At 44.1% G+C, this 14,880-nt stretch overlaps 1 protein-coding gene across 13 annotated transcripts in view; it reads right to left on the minus strand.

The window, feature by feature from the left end:
- MYO9B (myosin IXB) overlaps positions 1–14,880 on the minus strand; it is a 330,363-nt gene that overhangs the window by 76,693 nt on the left and 238,790 nt on the right. For all 13 annotated transcript variants that reach the window (XR_003858374.1, XR_003858373.1, XR_003858375.1 and 10 more), the window contains 5 exons: positions 7,307–7,476; positions 5,503–6,480; positions 2,690–2,750; positions 1,236–1,342; positions 639–790 (listed from right to left, as the gene is read on the minus strand). Coding sequence is in view for 10 of the 13 variants with exons in the window: in XM_029614164.1 (XP_029470024.1) it covers positions 639–790; positions 1,236–1,342; positions 2,690–2,750; positions 5,503–6,480; positions 7,307–7,476 (1,468 nt within the window). In the remaining 3 variants the exon portion in view is untranslated. The remainder of the gene's footprint in view (positions 1–638; positions 791–1,235; positions 1,343–2,689; positions 2,751–5,502; positions 6,481–7,306; positions 7,477–14,880) is intronic.

Here is a 14,880-nt window from a genome sequence, read left to right on the forward strand (position 1 = left end):
CATTTCCTTTTGAAGTTTAGTAGCAGCAAAAAAAAGTATGCGTGCTAAAAGCACCCATGCAATTTTGTACCTGCTTTTTGTGCAGGCGGCTGTGATGGGGGAGGGGATAAAACAGCACATTGACAACTGAAAAGTGAATGCCCACATTGTTTCACTCCCCACCCCCTGCACCTTTCCACATTGTTTCACTCCCCACCCCCTGCACCTTTCCCGGAGGCCTCTCTAACCTGGTTACAATAAAACACATGCTCTGGAAGCCGGCCTAGCTGGGCAGGGGAGGGCAAGTCACCCCGAGGTAAATCTAGGGGTGGCCGTGCGCTGGAAGAAGTAACGGAGGCAAGCGGAATGCTGGTTTTAAGATCGATTAAACGCACCTCTCCAGGATGGTTCAAGTACAATGGGGTCCTGCCTAGAGTCAGAGGGCCAGACTCTGTGACCTCTTCAGGTCCCTTTCCAGTTCTGTGGTAAACAGCACCCAGCAAGTCAAGGCAGTCACAGGGGAGCATCTCAAAGAAGTTTAAGAAACAAAAATACCGATTTGGCAGAAAGGTCTGAATTGCCGGCGAATGCCCGTGGGCAGTATTTCCATGGGTTCAGCATCCCCTGAAACACTTTCTACAATAAACCGCAGAACAAACCTTCTCCCATTTTCTTGGCTGCCATGGTGTCGGGCACGGTGCTCATCAATGTGATGTTCTCACCCCCTTCAGGGGTGTGAGGGATCTCTTTAATATATTTCTTCTCTTGCCTTTTGCCCAAAAGTCTGTATAGAGGACTTTTATATGTCGGTCTAGAGAAAATAAGATAAGATAGTCTTTCTGCATTCCTCGTCCAGTTACTACAGGCTTATACAGCTCTTATACCCTCCCCTACCTCCCCACAGGCACATCTTGCTCCCAGGGGCTACAGCACCCCTCGATCCCCATCTCCTCCTCCTCCCAGGGGCTACAGCACCCCTCGATCCCAGTCTCCTTCTCCTCGCAGGGGCATCAGCACCCCTCGATCCCCATCTCCTCCTCCTCCTCCCAGGGGCTACAGCACCCCTCAATCCCAGTCTCCTTCCCCTCCCAGGGGCAACTCTCGCTTCCCCGCCTCTTACTCTCCCACAAGCCTGTCGTTCCCTACTGTGGAAACTCTGCACCAAGTTCTTCCGACGCTGCAGAAAGCTTTGAAAGAGCTCCCATATAAATCACGCTGGCTGATTTGGGCGCCCTGTTACACATGGACAGACATACTTGGACTCTGCACCCACATCGGGGTGGGGTGGATGCTCATTGGATTTCTTCTTCTGAATAACCTGTTTTTTGCTGCTCTTTTCACTTTCCATTCCATCTGGAGAGACCTGAAAATGCATTATTTTCATTTTATGTTATTGTTTCAATTTTTGTTTCTTTTATAAACTGTGCCCTTTTTACTTAGATCCTTAATGTAGGCATATGGCTGAACTGGAAGAGAATTTAAACATTAATTGACACCCTCATGGAGCTAAGAGAGATGAATGATTTTGTGTTTTCTTTACAAGGGCTAAATAAATTGCCTGCAAACACTCCCTAATTCTTCTGCTGTCCACATGCTTAGCAGAGATGTGATTCGGCCAAACCTTTTGGCTTGGCCTTCGTTATCGGCCCGCTGAGGGAAATTTAGTTTCTTGCGGTTCGGGCCGATTTTATTTCATCTATTACTTCCCCTCCCCCCCCTTCCCCCCCAGAAACGAAGCCCGACCCAAATTACAACGGGGGTTGTAAAAAAACAAAACACGCCAAACCAACCCCAAATACCCCCCAAACCTTCAAATTTAATTGCAACCCCCCGCCCTCCCAACCCCCAAGACTTACCAAAAGTCCCTGGTAGTCCCAGCAGGGGTCCCGGGAATGATCTCCCTCTCTTCAGGCCGTCTGCTGCCAGTAATCAAAATGGCACCAGTGGCCCTTTGCCCTTACCATATGACAGGGGCTATCAGTGCCACTGGCCGGCCTCTGTCACATGGTAGGAGCAATGGACGGCCGGCACCATCTTAAAAAATGGTGCGGGCCATCCATTGCTCCTACCATGTGACAGGGGCCGACCAATGGCACCAATAGCCCATCACATGGTAAGGGAAAAAGGCCATCAGCGCCATTTTGATTAGTGGCAGCCGACAGCCTGCGAGGGGGAGATAGCTCCTGGGACCCCACTGGACCACCAGAGACTTTCGGTAAGTCTTGGGGGTCGGGAGGGTGGGGGTTGCAATTAATTAAATTTGAAGGGTTGGGGTGGATTTAGGTTTTTTTGGGGGGGGGGGGTTGTTTCTTTTAATGTGCCCTTTCTCCCCCCCCCGAAATACGATAAGAAAACCACACAAAATTTCGTGGGTTTTCTTATCGTTTTGTTGCCCTCCCGAAACGCAACAAAATAGGAAATATCATCTCTATTTCCTATTTTGTCGCAAACGAATGCACATCCCTAATGCTTAGAATACTTCCTTCCAGAGGCCTGACAGTTAACCATGTGGGGCCTAAAAGCTGATTATCCACCTGATACTGATTTACAAGGGGATTCTACAGATTCTTCACGTGCCACGGTGGAAAGGATGTTGCAGCTAATCCCATGCCATGGGTTAATGCCCCAGGCACATGGCATCTGGGTGATCACAGACCAAGTGAGTTTTGAAAACAAACCGCTATCTTTAAGGAAATGGAGAAGTAAATACCTGATTTGGCGGTGTAGGAAGAGCTGTTGTGGGAATATCATCCAATGATGAAATGTTTTTTCTATGTTAAAAAAAATAAAAAGAAAACCAGTAATTAAACTAAACTATCATAAGAACTTAAGAAATGCCATACTGGGTTAGACCAAGGGTCCATCAAGCCCAGCATCCTGTTTCAGTGGCCAATCTAAGTCACAAGTAACTGGCAGGTACCCAAACATTACATAAATCACAAGGTACTATTGCTTATTAATTACTGTAATAGCAGTTTATGGATTATTCCCTCTAGGAACTTATCCAAACCTTCTTTAAACCCAGTTACACTAATTTCTGTAACCACATCCTCTGGCAATGAATTGCAGAGCTTAACTATGCGCTGAGTGAAAAACAATTTTCTTCAATTTGTTTTAAATGAGCTACTTGCTAACTTTGTGGAGTGCCCCCTGGTCCTTCTATTATCTGAGTGTGTAAATAACAGATGTAATTAACTTGTTCAACTCCTTTCATGATGTTATAGATTATCATATCCCCCCCCCCCCCCTCAGTTGTCTCTTCTCCAAACTGAACAGCTCTACATTTTTTTTTGAAGATGTTAAATATATGGACACGTGAACTGGTAGATGTGGTGTATCTGGATTTTCAGAAGGTGTTCGACAAAGTCCTTCATGAGAGACTTCTAAGAAAACTAAAAAGTCATGGGATAGGAGGCGATGTCCTTTTGTAGATTGCAAACTGGTTAAAAGATAGGAAACAGTGAGTAGGATTAGTCAGTTTTCACAGTAGAAAAAGGTAAACTGGGGGTGCCTCAGGGATCTGTACTTGGACAGGTGGCTTTTAATATATTTATAAATGATCTGGAAAGGGGTACGTCAAGTGAGTTGATCAAATTTGCGGATGACACAAAATTATGCAGAGTAGTTAGATCTCATGCGGACTGTAATAAGTTTCAGGACCACCTTGAGAAACTGGAAGATTGGGCTTCCAAATGGCAGATGAAATTTAATGTGGACAAGTGCAAGGTGATGCACAGAGGGAAAAATAACCCATGTTATAGTTACACGATGTTAGGTTATGTCTTAGGAGTTATCACCCAGAAAAGATCTAGGCATCATAGCGGATAATACATTGAAATCATCGTCTTAGTGTGCTGTGGCAGTCAAAAACAGAATGTTAGGAATTATTAGGAACGGAATGGCAAATAAAACGGTGATGTCATAATGCTTCTGTATTGCTCCATGGTGAGACCACACCTTGACTACTGTGTACAATTCTGGTTGCCACATCTTAAAAAATATATAGCTGCACAGAGAAAGATATATAGCTGCACAGAGAAAGGTGACCAAAATAAGGGGCATGGAACGGCTGCCCTATGAGGAAAGGCTAAAGAGGTTAGGGCTGTTCAGTATGATAGAGGTCTACAAAATCATGAAAAAACTTGAACTGGTTAATGTAAATCGGTTATTTATTCTCTCATAATAGAAGGACTAGGGGGAACACCATGAAGTTTGCAAGTAGCTCATTTAAAACAAATTGAAGAAAATTGTTTTTCACTCAGTGCATAGTTAAGCTCTGGAATACATTGCCAGAGAATGTGGTTATGGCAGTTAGTGTATTAGTTTTTTTTTTTATATACAGACATTCAGTCTGAGAGATCACATCTGTTTACATTCAAGTACTGTAGGTATTTCTCTATCCCCAGAGGGCTTACAATCTAACAGGCCGATACAGAAAGAAACGTGGGAGAGCGGGCGAGCACCCGCAATCCAGGCGCGTGCACAGGCCAGTGTCCTGTGCACGCGATACAGTAAATAAAAATATGCTAATTAGGGCCTGCGGTAAAAGGAGGTGCTAGGGACACTAGCGCGTCCCTAGCGCCTCCTTTTTGACAAGAGCGGCGGCTGTCAGCGGGTTTGACAGCCGACACTCAATTTTGCCGGCATCGGTTCTCAAACCCGCTGACAGCCACGGGTTCGGAAACCGGACGCTGGCAAAATTGAGCTCGGTTTTCAACTCGTGAGATTTTAAATTTTTTCTTTTTCTTTTTAATCTTTGGGACCTCCGACTTAATAAGCTAGTGCTTCGAAAATGCGCCTCCAACCACAGGTTAACAGTATCGGCCTGTAAGTTTTGTACCTGAAGCAATGGATGAACCCTGATCTCCTGGTTCATAGCCCACTGCTCTAACCAGTAGGCTATTCCTCCTGGGTTTAAAAAAGGTTTGGATATGATCCTAGAGAAAAAAAATCCATAAACTGCTATTAATCAATAAGGAATAGTAACTTGAGATCTATTTAATGTTTGGGTACTTGCCAGGTACTTGTGACTGATTGACCACTGTTGGAAACAGGATGCTGGGCTTGATGGACCCTTGGTCTGACTCAGTAAGGCATATCTTGTGCTCTTGAGAATAGGAGCTAGCAGGAAAGAGGAATTTCTATGTAGCAAAAGCCACTGGACAATCTGAAGCCCAGACTGTATGGACTTCTGACTGCCTTCCATTTTACAGGACACGCAAGCATATATTTGTTCTGTGCAGATATTATCTATGCTGAACAGCTACAAAATATTGTAAACAGAATTTGGACCAGAGGGCAAAATCCCCACTGTGCCCCCTTTACATTCATAATAGAATATTGCCCCCCTGTGCCCGCACAATGCCACATCACCACACTGCCAAGTAGAAACCTGAGAAACGCCAACAATGGGCTAGCAGAGCAGCTGCCCTGGCTGAGTTAGGTGGTCACCCCTATGACTGCGGCCCATAATGCCAGTGACAAATGACAGCACGAGGAATTTCAATGCCAATGTGCTCTTACACTGAGGGCTTTCTCGCTGACTGGCCAGTTGAGGGTTTCTCGTTCATTTTTATCTCCGCGGCAGACTCATTCTGTCCACTGTCAGGGTGCCTCTTTTCCTTCCATTTCTCCCCCACATTCTTCAGCCTCTCCTGATCATTGTACCTCTGGATGGGGGAGGTACTGGGGCTCTCCAAGTCCCGGCTTGGTGGTTTCTGAGTCACACTTGGCTTGCTTTTGTCTTCGGGGCATTCTGGTTGCCTTCCCGAGTTTTCCATGACTGGAGACAGATGATTATTTAGATTCAGGGGCAAAGTGGATGGTCTGTCTGGCAGCTTGTCGTCTTGACTGTCCTTTTCCTGGTGCCTTTGATTCTCCTGTACCACCGTTGTCCCCTTTCTTTCCAATGATTCGGATTTGGAGTCTACGTGGTCCCCCTTAATGCCCGGCATTTCCCTGCTGATGTCGCTGATTGGAGGCGTTTTCTTCACTTCCGTGCTCCCTTCTGGGCTAACCTGGGATCCCTCCTCCCCTGAGAGTTGGCTGTGCTCCTGGGCCACCTTTAATTCACCTCTTTTCTCAAGGTCGCCACCGTCTTTGCCAGAGGGCGTCTGCTGCTCATCCAGCGAGGAAAAGATGTGTTTGTTCTGCAGCTTGTTGTGTTCTAGCCCCCTCTGCCTCCTGCTCTCTCGCTTCTCTCGGCTGCTGGCGGCCTTCTCTGCATTTTCTGACCAGCTCCTCTGGGAGACTAGCAAGGACCTCTCGCCGTCAGGGATCTGCTTTTCCAGCCGCTCGCTCTGAGCGACACAGGTCTCATGCTGTGGGCTCTCTTTACGGACGTGCCCGGTATTGTTGTTGGCACCACCACCCAACCTCGCAATTTCTGTCAGCTGCCGTTCCTCCTCAGCTTTCTGCCTCTGGCGTGCTTCCTGCTCTTTCTGCTGTGCTTCTAGCATTTTTCTTTTTTCTGCCTCAACCTTCTGCACCATCTGCTGAAACCTGGTTTAAAAGAAGTGGAGAGGAGGGAGGTTAGTCTCTTACCAGTATTTAATCTTCTGCTGACAGAGGCTGCCAACCAACAGTGCCCAATTCACTAAAGGAAAATTGGTCCTCACCGAAGAGGATGCTGGGTCGGCGGTAAAATGAAGGAAGAGAAATACCTGAATTTTTTAAATTTTTTTTAAAGGCTCTGCGCTCTTCCTTATGAGAGGGAGTGAACCGGGCTCCCTGGTATCACCCTCAGTCGCTGGCAGTTACTGGGTCCTCAACCCCCTGCTCATCAGCCTCTATTACCAGGGGGGATGATCCCACCAAGACCTGACAACCCCCTGGGAGGCTTAAAGACTATTTGCTTTTGTTTGTTTTTTTAAACTGGAAAGCCTTAGAATAAAAAATAAACCAAATTCTAGAATCTAATCCTAAAAATTAAAGTAAAAACTAGCTAAACCAGACTGAAGGGATTTGCACCTCCACCATCTGCTGGAGACAGAGAAATACTGAAAGACTCTAGGTCACACATCAGGGTATAGGGCAGAGTCCATTAAAGCTTCTCTGTCTCCATCTGCTGGAAGGGAGGCAAAACCCAGGAGTCTGGACTGATCCGGGTACGTACAGGGAAAGAGCCAATTTAAAATAAAATTACTTAACTTATCCAACCACATTAAGATGACTTTCAGTAAAGTCTAGCTACTTTGATCTAGCTGGCTAATATAACCTTTGAAAAATTTAACCCAAAGCTTATTTTTTTGGCCACAGGCACAGAATGGGAGAAAAGCTTTAGTAAATCAGGGCCCTCGGTTGGGAAACACTTCTTCATTCACCCTACCTCTTCCGCTGAACGTATCCTCGGCACAGGGCCTGGAAGCTCCGGAGCCTCCGCATCTGCTGCCGGTAGGACTTTTGTTGTCTGTATCCTCTCCAGATGGCCTGGATGTAAACAGCAGCACTAGTCTTCTCCTCCAGCATCCGCCGCACGTTATATGATCGCCAGCAAGCCTGTGGAGATGAGAGGGAAAGGCGCGGCTTAGTGGTTAGAGCAATAGGCCGAGAACCAGGGATTGTGATTTTGGGCAAGTCATTTTGTTTCCTGTTGCCTCAGGTAAGCCGCTTAGATCACAACCTCTTTTGGGAAGGCATAACACAGCATATATCTAATAGTATTATAACAATGGTAAGTATTATTTGGATGTTAGTATTGTAACAGGAGGTATATGTTCCCTTACTCAGACTAAAGGGGAGTAAAAGAAACAAGAAGCCGGTATAGGCAGAGCTAGGGGAGGGGGACAACTACAGCTCCCAGAGAGCCTTGGAGCTGAGGGCAAGAGATTGCACAAACCCAGGAAGCAGGTGGTGACCTAGTTAAGAAGGAAGTGTACAGGATATATGAAGCACTTGGAACCAGACCAGGGGGAGCTTGGGGAAATGAGGAGCTGAATCCTGTGGGTCCAGACAGTGGAGAAAATCCCCAATAACACAAAATTCCACTACTGGACTACTGGACTGCAGCGAGAGGAGTAGGAAAAGGCTGAAGTCCTTATCCCCTGAAAGTGAATAATTCAGCCTTTGGTTTTCCCACAAGTGGGAGGTGGCAATCCGCCCAGCTACAGAGAAGTAACCGTGCTGGAGAAATGCAGTCTGCATTGAACTGCTGTGCATATAAGTAATGGTGCCGGGGAAAAGTGACAGGACTATATGGTGAAAGCCTGAAATAAAGAAAGGACATGAGGGAAAAATCCTGGTCCTTGGAGAACCAGAACTGTTTCAGCCTCAGATGTGGATTTACAATGCATTCAGACCCCTTCACTTTTTCCACATTTTGTTATGTTACAGCTTTATTCTAAAATGGATACTATGCATTTTTTCCCTCCTCAGTCTACACTTGATACCCATAATGAGAAAGTGAAATCAGGTTTGTAGAAATTTGTGCAAACAAAAAAAAACCCAACAAAACCTGAAATATCAACCACCTCCATATGTCGGCCTCACCAACATATGGAGTTTGTTGAATCCTACGACCTATAACTACACATTCTTTTCTCACCCTCATCAGTCATATTCACGTCTGGACTATTTTCTTATTGACAAGGCACTGGTGAGCAATAAGATGGAGGCGGAGATAGGAAACATTACATGGCCTGACCATTCCCCAGTTTGGATAAAATTACATCAGGGGGGGCGGAAAAGTAGGTACTAAATTCTGGCAAATGAATGATCAGTTATTAGAGGATAAAGAGTTCGTAGAAGAGGTGAATAAGGCAATCCAGAATTTCCTTGACATTAATGACACTGGAGAGGTGAAACCAGGTATGCTATGGGAAAGTATGAAAGCGGTATTACGAGGATTATTCATCTCATGTGCAGCATATAAGAGAAATAAAAAAAAAAAAAGAAAAAGGTTAAAACTTCTGGAATTGATTGCTAAGTTGGAATTTAGACATAAAAGGACTATGGAGGCCCACGTAGCACAACAATTAAAGGAAGCAGGCGCTTGTGATGGGGAGGGCTACCCACCAGTGCTGATCACCTTGTAACAGCTAACATCCAAGGTAAAAAGACAAAAAAAAAAATTGAAAAAACTGCCTTTGAAACTGAGAAGAGATTTCTGTGGGGAAAGCCATGATTCTGAGACCCGCCCCCTCCCCTGACATCATCGCAAACGGATCTGGGCAGTTTGAAAGGCTCCAAGCCAGCAGGCGCCGCGCGCCGAAGGGGTGTGACAAAGGGGCACTCCCCTTTGTGTTATTTGTTTAATATGCTCCTTGTTATACCTTTTGCTTAATTGTTAAGAACTTTGATTTTCAGAAGCCTTCCGGGTACGAGAGAGATCGCGAGAGGACGAGGGGGACTGCTCCGGTGAGTCGCTGAACCCGCCTCCCAAACCCTGACGTCATTGCCAGCTGACGGGGCTGTGCTATTTAAAGAGCGGCGCGCAGCCACCGGCGCGCGCCAAAGGGGCGCGCCCCTGGAAGGAAATTTGTGGAGAGCTCTTAATGGGGAAGAAAAGAAAGATAAAACCTATAACATCTACCCCAGCCTCTAAGGAGATGAAAGGCCCTATGGATAGTCATTTGATCCGTAGGGGGAGTCAACTAACTGGAGAGATTGCCCAGGATTTATCCTTCTCTTCTGGGATGAGCGCAAGTCCCGTCCAGGACCAAAAAGCCGTCAAAGATCACAGTAATATGGTGGTAAGTGTTTCAAATACCACCAATGTTACTGAAGTGGCAAACTCAGCAGAGGGAGGATCCAGAGTACTGGAACCTGTTCAGTCTGCTGGAATAGTGGAAGGGGAAGCTGAATTGGCAGACCCTGATAACATCTCACTGGCAGATGTATGGAAGGCTGTAATGAAAATGGAAAAGAGACTCTCTCAATCCATGACCCAGTCCACTGTTTTTGCCGCTGAGATTAAAGGAAAGATTGACGACCATGGGAAAAGAATAGAACAGTTGGAATCTGTAGACAAGACGATGAGTAATCAAATTACCTCTTTACAAACTAGTGGGACTGCATTTATTAAGGACTCTTTAATGATTTATAGAAACATAGAAATGTTGGAAAATAATTTTCGTAGTAGAAATTTAAGATTCTTAAATTTTCCATATACTAGACTGTTGTCTGCGCAAGAGCTGTTTAAAAAATACGTTAAAGAGGTGCTGGGTATAAGTAGTGAATTATCAATATCAAATATTTACTATATCTCCAATTACAAGAGGGACGGGAAAGTAAATGAGAGTGGGATGGAGGAAATAATTGACAGAAGTCCCAATTTGACATCCTTCCTAGAAGCTTCTGGGGATGATATAACAACTAGAGCAACGTTAATAGTGGTTTTCAGATTAGAGATTGAAAAGAATCTTGTTCTACAGAAATAAGAATCTTGTTCTACAGAAATAAGAATCTTGTTCTACAGAAATACAATCCAAGGACTCAATCCAAGGACTCCCCAAAACATTCAACCATTAACAATACCATTTGTACATAGTATTTAATTAATTTAATTTGTATTTTGTCTAACCAGTTATTCTTTCCTATCTCTTCCTTCTTCTCCAAGTTCTGTGACCCTTGTTAATTGTAACTGTTTCCTTCGATCACCACAGTTTTAGTTTGATGTATTTAATGCACCCCGTTTCATGTAAACCAGCAAGATATGTCCTCATGATTGCCGGTATATAAAAACCTTAAATAAATAAAATAAAATAAATAAATATTTTAAGAATAAAAATTTCTTATTCTGTGGTAAAACTGTTCAAGTATTTCCAGATGTCTCAAGATCGACCCAGGTGAGAAGGAAGCAGTTTTTGGCAATGCGAGGAAGAGTTTTAGCCATTGGGGCTACATTCTTCCTCAAATTCCCATGCAAATGTATTATTACCTATCAAAAAAACAAATTTGTTTTTCTTCAACCTGAACACCTGGAGGTATTTCTTTTAGATAAAGGGGGACCTGGGGTTCATGAGCAGCCTACATGACGGTCAATTAATTTGGTCAAAAAGAGGATCCACCTATTGGTCTAGATTTAGACATATTTTCTTTTAAATATTTCTTAGAGAGGCTTCCCAGATAAAGTGGACTATTTAGTTGGGATAATATGTGAAATTTATTTCCTGTAAAGTATTTTCCTCTGTTTTTGAATTTGGATATGTATCCCATGATTTCTTGATTTCTTTTCATTGTAAATGTTATAGAAATTTAATAAACTATAAATAAAAAAAAAACAAAAAACTTTGATTTTGATGATTTTATTTTTGTAATCTCTTAACCTCAGGTACAAAAATTTTAGATTGTAAGCCCTTTTAGGGGATAGTGAATTACCTATTGTACCTTATTGTAAACCGATGTGATATCTCTTTTTGAAATGAACATCGGTATATAAAAATCATAAATAAATAAACAAACTAGAAACTGGAAGGGTGGCTCACCAGCTAGACTTACTCAAACATCATTTTGAATATGGCAATAAAGCTAGTCAACAACTAGCAAGGAAATTAAAAGAAAAAGAGGCTAAATCACAAAAATCCGGGACCTTAATGGGTAGTATATATACTCACAGGTAGAGATAGGTGAGAGGTTCCATAAATATTACCAGGAGCTATATGATTCTGATGTGACGATCATACAACAGGAGATATCCCAGTATCTAAGTGACATCCTAAGCTAGAGAGATTCTAGATGGAGAGGAGATTCTAGATGGAGAGGTGAAGGCAGAAGAGGTCCTCCAAATAATAAAATAATTCAAAACGGGGAAATCCCCAGGGTTAGACGGATATACGGCCAAATTTTATAAAGTATTCTCCCCAATGATAGCAACTCCCTTACTAAGTTATGTTCAATGACCTGAGATTAAATGGCGAGATATCCCAACAGGCCAACACGGCAGGGATTACAATACTGGCCAAACCTGGGAGGGACCACACACTTTGTGGATCATACAAACAGATATCGCTTATCAACATAGACTTAAAGATACTAGTGAAGATCCTAGCCAGATGACTGGGAAGGGTGGCCCCAAATTTGGTGGCCCCTGACTAATCAGGGTTCGTACTAGGGAGATTGGCTTCCCACAATGTACGAAGAGTCATAGAACTTATGGGTTATGCACAGCAGCATAATATTCCAAAAGCTATGCTTTCAGTGCATGCGGAAAAAGCCTTTGACTGGGTACACTGGCCTTATTTATTCCATGTAGATGGCCCTATTGGTTATTCCCGCGGGATACAGAAAGTAAAATGTGCAGCCAAGTAAAAACTGCTTTTTTGTGCACCCTCCTACTTAATATCATGGCGATATTAAAGTTGGAGGCCCCAAAAGTAAAAAAAAAATAAAAAATTAAAAAACCGGCCCACGGCCCGCGGGTCGGAAGACTGACGCTCAATTATGCCGGTGTCCGTTTTCCGAACCAGTGGGTATCAGCGGGTTTGAGAACAGATGCCGGCAAAATTGAGGGTCGGCTGTCAAACCCGCTGACAGCCGCCGCTCCTGTCCCAAAGGAGGTGCTAGGGATGCGCTAGTGACCCTAGCGCCTCCTTTTACCGCGGGCCCTAATTTGCATAGGCCACCCTCCTGAATCGCGCGCCCAGGAGAGTGGCCTGTGCGCTCGCCCGCTCTCCCGCACGTTTTTCTGAATCGGCCTGTGGCTGTGGTTTTATGTAGCTAATCTTTTAGCAGTGGTGGTGAGCTGGCACAATGGGGAAAACATTAAATCTTGGGTGATGATAGAAAACATAATAGCAGGAGACCCACCATTAGAAGATAGGGTTTGGTCACCAACAAGGGTGCAGGGATCTGGAGAAACACCATTTATAGCAGCAGTGATGAGAGTATGGTTAAAATGGAGGAAAAAACTAGTGGGAGATAAAACCGTATACCACCACACCTCAGTTCTGTATAATCCTGAGTTCCCCCCTGGTATGGATAAGGCATTCAGACACTGGCGGGGGAAGGGAATTACCAAATTGGGATAATTATGGAAGAACCAAAAATTGATATCATTCCAGGAGCTGCAAGAGCGTTACTCTGATCACTATACCTATCACATTTCTCTCTCGTACACCGGTTAGCAGGGGACCTAAAGCAGGGGAAAATTACGTTTGTTAAATACTGCGAGAATGCTGAAACTTTTAAGAGACCCATTTCCTGAATTTACGCACTACTGAATGCTGACAAGGGGGATAAGTCACCACAACAGTTGAAATGGGAGACAGATATTGGAGACTCAATGTCAGAGAAAGAGTGGGATGGTTATCATATTAGCATAAGTAGAAGCTTGGTGTCTGCAAATCTAAAGGAAAATGGCTATAAGCTATTATACCGATGGTATTTGACACCTGAGCGATTACATAAAATATCTTTACAGAACACTGAGACATGTTGGAGGGAATGTGGTTTAACTTTTTAATCGCATGTGGTGGGCATGCCCTAAAGTTGAGTGAACATGGGTGGCAGACTTGGCACATATACAGACAATGCTTGGGATACCAGTGATATTGGATCCTATGATGTGTCTGTTGCACATTGTCCCAGACCTTGGCACTATCTGGCAAAGATTCCTGGTGATTCAAGTAGTCTTGGCGACAAGATGTGAGATAGCATATTGGTGGAAAAAGCCAGTGACACCCTCACTCGGGGATGTTCTCAATAGATTGGATAAGATTTATCATATGTGACACCTCTCAGCAATCTGGAACGACCAGCTACCCAAATTTAAAAAAAAATGGGAACCATATGTTCAGGGGAGGAAGGTTACACCCTAAACCAGCAGTTGGCAAGTTGGCAAGGAAAATATATAATGAATGCTTATATTGGATGTCATATCAAACTCCAAATTTCAGAATTCAAATTAAAAATTGGTGAGTACGAATGAGGGATTGGAGATCGAGAACGGGCAAGGAGGGATGGGAGGGAAAGGAGGGTGGGAAGGGCGCAACTAGGGAGGGACGTGCAGGAGGCAGATGGAGAGATAATGAGGTAACCAAAGAAATGGAACAGACACCAAGAGACTTAAATTACATAAAAATTTTCAAACATTTCGTTATCATACATATGTTATAAACTGCTGCAAAATTCCAGGGCATATCCTTCTCCTATAATTCCCAGTACCCACTTGTCCGAAGCGATCTCGACCCACCTTTGGTAAAAGAGACAGTCAACCCTCTATCTCCTCGTTCCGAAGATGGATCGTTAAAATTTCATTGGGAGGTTCGGGACTATCCGGAACCTGAACCTGCCCCTCTCTTGGGCTATAGACTATGAAACGACAGACCTCTGAAATGTTGAGTTTCTTTAGGTACGGAAATGTTGAGAGCCTCTGGACCAGCCCCTCATAGGCGAGGGGCGCTGCAACTGTTTCCTCTTATCTTCTGGTAAGCTGGGGAACTGAAGATTCGCCCCATCTACTGGCCAGATTTTCAATTAGTTTCCGAACAGGAGTGATCCTTTCAAGGGCATCTTTGTAAGGTTGGCCTTGGAGGTTGTGTCAGCTGAGCAATTCAGCAGCCATAGCTGTCTTTGGCCACTACTACAGAGGCCACTCCTCTGGCTGAAGTACGGACTACATTTATTTATTTAATTGTATTTATATCCTGCGCCCTCTGAAGTTCAGGGTGGGTTACAAAAATACATACATAAAAATTAGTAAAATAAAATACATACATAGAGTAAAATAATAAAATATAGAGCTAAGAGGGAGGCAAGATGGCGACGTGAGCCAGATGTGCATGGGCGATCCGGGTAATTATAGACCAGTGAGCCTGACTTCAGTGCCGGGAAAAATAGTGGAAACTATTCTCAAGATCAAAATTGTAGAGCATATAGAAAGACATGATTTAATGGGACATAGTCAACATGGATTTACCCAAGGGAAGTCTTGCCTAACAAATCTGCTTCATTTTTTTGAAGGGG

This window comes from Rhinatrema bivittatum, chromosome 8 (assembly GCF_901001135.1).
Source record: "Rhinatrema bivittatum chromosome 8, aRhiBiv1.1, whole genome shotgun sequence".
NCBI classification, from domain to species: Eukaryota; Metazoa; Chordata; class Amphibia; order Gymnophiona; family Rhinatrematidae; genus Rhinatrema; species Rhinatrema bivittatum.